This window comes from Lipophrys pholis (genome assembly GCF_963383615.2).
Source record: "Lipophrys pholis genome assembly, chromosome: 1".
NCBI classification, from domain to species: Eukaryota; Metazoa; Chordata; class Actinopteri; order Blenniiformes; family Blenniidae; genus Lipophrys; species Lipophrys pholis.
The window spans coordinates 25,659,939-25,669,337 of NC_137635.1; the positions used below are offsets into that span (position 1 = coordinate 25,659,939).

The 9,399-nt window shown below is 45.7% G+C and overlaps 1 protein-coding gene across 2 annotated transcripts; it reads right to left on the minus strand.

Moving 5' to 3' along the window:
• Positions 1-286: 286 nt before the first annotated feature.
• cahz (carbonic anhydrase) lies at positions 287-8,978 on the minus strand. 2 transcript variants are annotated; one of them, XM_080485985.1, is made up of 7 exons: positions 8,850-8,978; positions 7,808-8,005; positions 6,776-6,894; positions 3,307-3,399; positions 3,157-3,219; positions 2,925-3,080; positions 287-1,440 (listed from the first exon to the last, which is right to left on the minus strand). In XM_080485985.1, the coding sequence occupies exons 1-7, from the start codon at positions 8,881-8,883 to the stop codon at positions 1,321-1,323; spliced, it is 783 nt and encodes a 260-aa protein (XP_080342111.1). In that variant the 5' UTR covers positions 8,884-8,978; the 3' UTR covers positions 287-1,320. The 2 variants fall into 2 exon arrangements, with proteins under 2 accessions (XP_080342111.1, XP_080342112.1); XM_080485986.1 differs by lacking the exon at positions 6,776-6,894 and having other exon boundaries at positions 7,839-8,005.
• Positions 8,979-9,399: the final 421 nt, after the last annotated feature.

Below are 9,399 nucleotides of genomic sequence, written 5' to 3' on the forward strand. Positions count from 1 at the left end.
AATCACCCTCTCACTTCCCGTCTGCCGCTGAAGACAAGATGCCGGTTTGAGCACAATGACTGGGAACACGATTCACACGTTTAGACTGACCAACCTCCTGGTTGAGTGTTCATGTTGTCACTTCTGTGGTCACTAAACACTGAATTGTTCATGTTGTCACACTTGGTTGTTCATGTATTCAAAGTAGGTTTTTGATGGACATTCTGCTGCTCACATGACAACAAAAGTCATTTCCATTAAACAGGATTCCAAAGTCAATTGAGTGAAAAACGAAGCAGATAAAATATGATTGATTGTATAATTTTATAAAGACAGAGGCAGGAAGGAGATACATGGTTAACGTGGTTAACGAGGGATCAGGACAAGCTGAGCAGCGAGAAGCAAGGACAATGAAGTGCTGAAAACAGAAGGTGGAAGCAAAAAGGAGGAAGTAGGAAGGAGGGAGGAGGATAGAAAAAGGAGGAAGAAGAAAAGAGGAAAGAGGAAAGAGGAAGGAGAGAGGAGGAAGAAGGAAGGAGGATAGAGGAAGTAGGAAGGAGAAAAGAGGAAAGAGGAAGGAGGAAGGAGAGAGGAGGAAGAAGGAAGGAGGATGGAGGAAGTAGGAAGGAGAAAAGAGGAAAGAGGAAGGAGGAAGGAAGAAGCAGGAAGGAGGGAGCAGGACGGAAAAAGGAAAAAGGAGGACGGAGGAAAGACGAAGCAGGACAGAGGAAGGAGGAGGGAGGGAGGAGGAAGAAGGAAGGAGGACGGAGAAAGGAGGGAGGAGGAAAGAGGAAGCAGGGAGGAGGAAGAAAGGATGGAGGAAGTAGGAAGGGGGGGAGGATGGAAAAAAGAGGAAGGAGAAAAGAGGAAAGAGGAAGGAGGAAGGAGAGAGGAGGAAGAAGGAAATAGGATGGAGGAAGGAGGTAGGAGGAAGAAGGAAGGAGGAAGTAGGAAGGAGGAAGGAGGGAGGAGGAAGAAGAAAGGAGGACGGAGGAAGGCGGAAGGAGGGAGAAGGAAGGAGGAAGAAGGAAGGAGGATGGAAGACGGAGAGGGAGGAAGGAGGGAGTAGGAAGGAGGGAGGAGGGAGGAGGAAGGAGGAAGAAGGAAGGAGGATGGAAGATGGAGAGGGAGGAAGGAGGGAGTAGGAAGGAGGGAGGAGGAAGGAGGAAGATGGAAGGAGGACGGAAGACGAAGACGGTGGAAGGAGGAAGGGGGAAGGGGGAAGGAGGAAGGAGGGAGGAGGAAGGAGGAAGGGGGAAGGGGGAAGGAGGAAGGAGGAAGGAGGGAGGGGGAAGTAGAAAGCAGGAAGGAGGAAGGAGGAAGGGGAGGGGCTGAGTGGACTCATTTGAAGGAGGCGCGGACTTGGCGGCTTTTGATTGGCTGAGGAGGCCGGTAGTTGTCGGCCATACAGCAGGCAGCTTCTCCGTCTGCAGTGAAGAGGAGGCTGCGGAACATGGCCATCTGAAAACAGGACAAGGTGGAGGGTGAGAGCCGCGGATGACAGGGTGACAGGATGAAGGGGTGACGGGTGAATGGGTGACGGGGTGAAGGGGTGAAGGGGTGACGAGGTGACAAGGTGAAGGGGTGACAGGTGAAGGGGTGACGAGGTGTAGGGGTGACAGGGTGATGGGGTGATGGGGTGATGGGGTGAAGGGGTGACAGGGTGAAGGGGTGAAGGGGTGAGGGGGTGAAGGGGTGACAAGGTGAAGGGGTGAGGGGGTGACAAGGTGAAGGGGTGATGGGGTGATGGGATGAAGGGGTGAAGGGGTGACGAGGTGTAGGGTTGACAGGGTGACAGGGTGACAGGGTGACAGGGTGATGGGGTGATGGGGTGAGGGGGTGATGAGGTGTGATCAACATATCCAGAGGCCTGTACTAGGAACCTGATCAACATATCCAGGATCTGTGTTTCCTGGGTCGACTGATCCAGACACTTTGGATCCTGAACGCCGTTATTGCCAAGCAGGTTATCAACTAACTACTTCAACCCAGAACTACTTGTGCACGTTCACATGAAAGGGGCGGAGCTTGCAGCGTCTGACCAATCACACAGGGAGAACACTACTATAATTACTTAACACTACTCAAGACTACTCAACACAACTATAATTACTCAAGACTACTCAACACTACTAAAATTACTCAACATTACTCAGCACAACCCAACACTACTATAATTACTTAACACTACGCAACACTACTCAACACAACTATAGTTACTCAACACTGCTATAATTACTCAACACTACTCAACATTACTCAGCACAACACAATACTACTATAATTACTCAACACTACTCAACACCACTCAACACTACTCTAATTACTCAACACTACTCAACACAACACTACAATAATTAATCAACACTACTCAACACAACTATAATTACTCAACACAACACTACTATAATTACTCAACACTACTCAACACAAGCCGTTAACCAGTTGGTTTCCTCTCAACGACCTTCTGGTAGCAGTAACTGAGGGCGGAGCCACTGTGGCTAAAAGGCTCTACGGTGGCGTCGTGCTTCACTCTGCTGCCTCACATTTAGCATGTTTCTCTTGTGCCTGTCCCAGGTGATGAGGATCTTTGACATTTTAACAAGATTCAAATCGAATCACTCTCTGAAAAACTGAAAGTGAAAATAATGAGAATATTTACAATATGTGGGTTCAATTAACAGAATTTAAGCACATATAACTTGTGTTTGGTAAATTCTTTGACTCGACGTATATTTACACGTGAGTTTGGAGGATTTTCTTTTCCTCCAGTTTGTCAGAATCCTGCTACAGCTTAAGTATGTCCGACCCGTTCCCTATGTAGGAGCCTGGATCCTCGTCAGGTGTTGGATCCAGGCAGAGAGCAGGATGTGACAACAGCAGCTGGCGGTGACGTGTGAAAGGTGAAGTTCCAGCACGGCTTTGGGGGTGCGAGGGTTGTTTACCTGTGCTGGGCTGACGCTGACCGGCTCCTTGAGGACGATCCAGGTGACGCTCTCCAGCAGAGGCGGGGTGGTCAGAGAGCCGTCGTAGGTCCAGTAATCCAGAGAGCCGGGCAGCAGAGTCTTCGCATCAAAGTTACCAAAGCTGGTCTGCTTCCCCTGACGGCAAAGAGAAACAGGCCATCAGAACCTGGCTTGGCTTGACGGAACCTGAGGGTTCTGGAAACACCTGTACCTTGGTTTTAATAGCATCCAACGCATCCAGAACTTTCTGGAGCCGCGGGTTGGCAGCTCCAATCTGGGGGGAAGAACAGAAGCATGACAGGTTGTAGTTACTGTTTGCCACCTGCAGGGCTGTACGGCCTGAAGGCTGGCCTCCACCCACCTTCAGGAAGACTCCGACCACAGCCAGGCCGTCGGGCTTGTCGGCGGCGTCGCCGAAGCTCGGATACTTGGTGTTCCAGTGCACCAGGTGGAGCTGCAAACACGTCACACGTTAGTCAGGCAGCTGTCAGCCATGAAGCACTCTTCCCCCCTACACATCATCACTTCCTGGCTCATGTTGCCTCATTTCCTGTTTTACCGTCCACAGACGACGACTTCCCGTCAGAGACGTAACCAAGACGATCACATGACCTTGGCTCAGTCTGTGATTCAAAGAGAAGCACCTTTGTTTGTTTCCATGTTTCACAGTGACGTCGTCACGGCCGTAACACCGATCAACAACCTGATCAATCTAGCCATCGTAGAAGTGATAAAGCAGGTCGTCAGCAGTTTGTCAATCAGAGGACAAGTGGACAGAGCATGATCAGATTCACTCGTTCATCAGACAGGTGATGCACCACCATGATGAAAAACCTTTCACTTGTTTATTGCATTCATCATTTCATTTGATTAATGTAGTTAAAATAGGTCAACATCACTTCAAGGCGACTACAGATGGAAAGCTTTTATTTGAAGATGATTTGTAATTCGATCTTTATTGATTATGATATTACCTGTTACAGATTGGTTATTGATTATGATATTACCTGTTACAGATTGGTTATTGATTATGATATTACCTGTTACAGATTGGTTATTGATTATAATGATCTTACCTCACAATGACTTCATGATAAAGTGTTGATTCCATGCTGACAGTTTCACCAACAGTACTTTTATTATTAATGATACATCCATATCTCATCCACCAAATGAAATTCATTACAAAGAGACTCAGGCCCCATTTCCACGATAGTGAATACCAACACATGGTAGTGGTGTTTCACCATGTACAAACACATGGTAGTGGTGTTTCACCAGGTACTAACAAGTGGTAGTGGTGTTTCACCAGGTACAAACACATGGTAGTGGTGTTTCACCAGGTACTAACAAGTGGTAGTAGTGTTTCACCAGGTACTAACAAGTGGTAGTGGTGTTTCACCAGGTACAAACACATGGTAGTGGTGTTTCACCAGGTACAAACACATGGTTGTGGTGTTTCACCAGGTACTAACAAGTGGTAGTGGTGTTTCACCAGGTACAAACAAGTGGTAGTAGTGTTTCACCAGGTACTAACAAGTGGTAGTGGTGTTTCACCAGGTACAAACAAGTGGTAGTGGTGTTTCACCAGGTACAAACAAGTGGTAGTAGTGTTTCACCAGGTACTAACAAGTGGTAGTGGTGTTTCACCAGGTACAAACAAGTGGTAGTGGTGTTTCACCAGGTAAAAACACATGGTAGTGGTGTTTCACCAGGTACTAACAAGTGGTAGTGGTGTTTCACCTGGTACAAACAAGTGGTAGTGGTGTTTCACCAGGTACTAACAAGTGGTAGTTGTGTTTCACCAGGTACAAACACACGGTAGTAGTGTTTCACCAGGTACAAACACATGGTAGTGGTGTTTCACCAGGTACTAACAAGTGGTAGTGGTGTTTCACCAGGTACAAACAAGTGGTAGTAGTGTTTCACCAGGTACTAACAAGTGGTAGTGGTGTTTCACCAGGTACAAACAAGTGGTAGTGGTGTTTCACCAGGTAAAAACACATGGTAGTGGTGTTTCACCAGGTACTAACAAGTGGTAGTGGTGTTTCACCTGGTACAAACAAGTGGTAGTGGTGTTTCACCAGGTACTAACAAGTGGTAGTTGTGTTTCACCAGGTACAAACACACGGTAGTAGTGTTTCACCAGGTACAAACACATGGTAGTGGTGTTTCACCAGGTACTAACAAGTGTTAGTGGTGTTTCACCTGTACAAACAAGTGGTAGTAGTGTTTCACCAGGTACTAACAAGCGGTAGTCGTGTTTCACCAGGTATAAACACATGGTAGTGGTGTTTCACCAGGTACTAACAAGTGGTAGTGGTGTTTCACCAGGTACAAACACATGGTAGTGGTGTTTCACCAGGTACTAACAAGTGTTAGTGGTGTTTCACCTGTACAAACAAGTGGTAGTAGTGTTTCACCAGGTACTAACAAGCGGTAGTAGTGTTTCACCAGGTACAAACACATGGTAGTGGTGTTTCACCAGGTACTAACAAGTGGTAGTGGTGTTTCACCTGTACAAACAAGTGGTAGTAGTGTTTCACCAGGTACTAACAAGCGGTAGTAGTGTTTCACCAGGTACAAACACGTGGTAGTAGTGTTTCACCAGGTACAAACACATGGTAGTTGTGTTTCACCAGGTACTAACAAGTGGTAGTGGTGTTTCACCAGGTACTAACAAGTGGTAGTGGTGTTTCACCAGGTACAAACACGTGGTAGTGGTGTTTCACCAGGTACTAACAAGTGGTAGTGGTGTTTCACCAGGTACTAACAAGTGGTAGTTGTGTTTCACCAGGTACAAACACATGATAGTGGTGTTTCACCAGGTACAAACACATGGTAGTGGTGTTTCACCGGGTACTAACAAGTGGTAGTTGTGTTTCACCAGGTACAAACACACGGTAGTAGTGTTTCACCAGGTACAAACACATGGTAGTGGTGTTTCACCAGGTACTAACAAGTGTTAGTGGTGTTTCACCTGTACAAACAAGTGGTAGTAGTGTTTCACCAGGTACTAACAAGCGGTAGTCGTGTTTCACCAGGTATAAACACATGGTAGTGGTGTTTCACCAGGTACTAACAAGTGGTAGTGGTGTTTCACCAGGTACAAACACATGGTAGTGGTGTTTCACCAGGTACTAACAAGTGTTAGTGGTGTTTCACCTGTACAAACAAGTGGTAGTAGTGTTTCACCAGGTACTAACAAGCGGTAGTAGTGTTTCACCAGGTACAAACACATGGTAGTGGTGTTTCACCAGGTACTAACAAGTGGTAGTGGTGTTTCACCTGTACAAACAAGTGGTAGTAGTGTTTCACCAGGTACTAACAAGCGGTAGTAGTGTTTCACCAGGTACAAACACGTGGTAGTAGTGTTTCACCAGGTACAAACACATGGTAGTTGTGTTTCACCAGGTACTAACAAGTGGTAGTGGTGTTTCACCAGGTACTAACAAGTGGTAGTGGTGTTTCACCAGGTACAAACACGTGGTAGTGGTGTTTCACCAGGTACTAACAAGTGGTAGTGGTGTTTCACCAGGTACTAACAAGTGGTAGTTGTGTTTCACCAGGTACAAACACATGATAGTGGTGTTTCACCAGGTACAAACACATGGTAGTGGTGTTTCACCGGGTACTAACAAGCGGTAGTGGTGTTTCACCAGGTACTAACAAGTGGTAGTGGTGTTTCACCAGGTACTAACAAGTGGTAGTTGTGTTTCACCAGGTACAAACACGTGGTAGTGGTGTTTCACCAGGTACAAACACGTGGTAGTGGTGTTTCACCAGCACAGTAGCCAGAGCAGTATAAGTATGAGCACAGTACTGCGTACCTCACAGGGGAAGTTGATGCCGTTGACGGTGTGCTCAGAGCCTCGGTCATCATTGGATCCCCAGTGGAAGTGGAACTGTTTCAGACGGTACGTTCCAGAAACAGGGCCTCCAGTCAGGGCTGGTGAGGAGCAGAACCAGAGATCGTCACTGCTCAGAGCAGAACCAGAGACCATCACTGCTCAGAGCAGAACCAGAGAACGTCACTGCTCAGAGCAGAACCAGAGACCATCACTGCTCAGAGCAGAACCAGAGAACGTCACTGCTCAGCGTCTCCACACTTCAGTCACATCTTCGGTCCACATCAGTTTTTACACCGTCAGCTTGAGGGTGAAGTTGGTTAGAGTGAATGTGAACGGATGAAATGAACTGGTGATATCTGTCACCATTCATGGTCTCAGGGCACTTCACAGCTACACTCTCAGGTTGTGTGGTTGTTCTTTAATGGGAAAAGACTGAATACTGCAGCAACTGAAGGACATGCAGAGTGAGAGAGTGAGGCTCACTGCTGCATGGGTGGGGTGAGAGGGTGAGGCTCACTGTGTGTCTGCTGAGCACCAGATAACACAACTGATCATACTCTCTTATCTGCTGTGACGCACACACTCTGCTGGGCGGAGTCAGGCAACACACATACATCTAAACAATAATATAATATAATATAATATAATGTAATGTAATGTAATGTAATGTAATGTAATATGATATGATATGATATGATATGATATGATATGATATGATATGATATGATATGATATGATATGATATGATATATTATATTATATTATATTATATCATATTATATTATATTATATAACAACAACAACAGCAACAACAACAACAACAGTAATAATGATAATGATGATGATGATGATGATGGTGATGATGATGATGATGATGATGATGATGATGATGATAAAAAAATATTATTGTTATTATTATTGTTCAATCAATCAATCTATTATTGTCAGTGTCAGTGGCATTGTTATTAGGGCATGATTTGGTGCGTGTGCGGTGGAGATAACAGTTCCTACTGGAGCTGTCGGTGTCGTCCACGAAGTCCACCTGGAAGGAGTGTCCGTTGTTGAGGATGCCCTTGGCGTTGGACGGGTCGTAGCGGAGCTTCAGCGCCTTCAGGGAGGGATCGAACCGGGTCTCCTTGGGCACAATGTTGATGGGAGACTGTCGGGCTCCATCAGCTACAGGATAGTTCTCTGCCCACTTGTCAGGCCCTACAAATAATATGAAATAAAATTAAGAATGAGCACATTTTCATGGAAATCTGACAATGAGATTCTCCTTTAGAACATCATAGACACTGACATGACACTTCAGTTACAAAAGGAAATGAAGAAGATGATGAACTGAAATAACTGATTCACAGGTGCTTCTGAAAAAGGTTGGATATTACTCTGAGTTATTCTTACTCAAAGTATTATTATCGTTATTGTTATTATTATTACTACTAATACTACATTCCTTAATTCAGTAGTAATCTTTTGTCCATCTACTAAACAAAGACATGAAGATATGTTCACCTCTCTGCTATTTAAAGGACTGAGACCTAAAGTGAGCAGCACAGTGAAGAAGAGGCTGGTTTCTGCTCAGTCCTCATCATTAAAATAACTACCAACGGTAAGTATCACTTACTTTTTAACCATATATATATATATATATATATATATATATATATATATATATATATATATATATGTAAGTTATTAAAAACAAACAAGGATGTGCTTGTGTGAAATAACCCTGAACATGATTTAAAAACTGGAATACAGTATAGAACTGATCAGATATGAAGCATAGGAGTTTGTTTGGGTGGAGTCACATTGTGAAAGTGAGTGGAGAAACACAAGTCTTCATCTAAAAGTGACAGAATTCTGAGGAGTGATGAAAGTATGAGAGTTTAGAGTAAAGCTGGAGGTGAAAGTATGAGAGTTTAGAGTAAAGCTGGAGGTGAAAGTATGAGAGTTTAGAGTAAAGCTGGAGGTGAAAGTATGAGAGTTTAGAGTAAAGCTGGAGGTGAAAGTATGAGAGTTTAGAGTAAAGCTGGAGGTGAGGTCTCACCGTTAGAGGCTCCGTATCCCCATCCATGAGCCATGCTGCGTTACCGTGACGACTCGATCTGCTTGCCTCAAGCTGATGATCCGTTCAGCCGCTGACGACGGTCTGGTGACTGACAACAGCCGGGCTGCCTGATATAGTCCCCTCTCCCTCCCCCAACCTCCCTCCACCCTCATACCCCCACCTCCTCCTGTTTGTCAAACCTGTTCCAACTCCTTCTTCTCCTTCTTCTCCTTCTTCTCCTCCTTCTCCTTCTTCTCCTTCTTCTCCTCCTTCTCCTCCTTCTCCTCCTTCTCCTCCTTCTTCTCCTCCTACACAGACCACTATGTGCTCACATTCCCCTGAGCAGTCCACCAGGTGTTTGTCTCCAGGAGGTTTGTCCACCAGGAGGTTTGTCCACCAGGTGTTTGTCTCCAGGAGGTTTGTCCACCAGGCACTTTGTCTCCAGGAGGTTTGTCCATCAGGAGGTTTGTCCACCAGGAGGTTTGTCCACCAGGTGTTTGTCTCCAGGAGGTTTGTCCACCAGGCGCTTTGTCTCCAGGAGGTTTGTCCA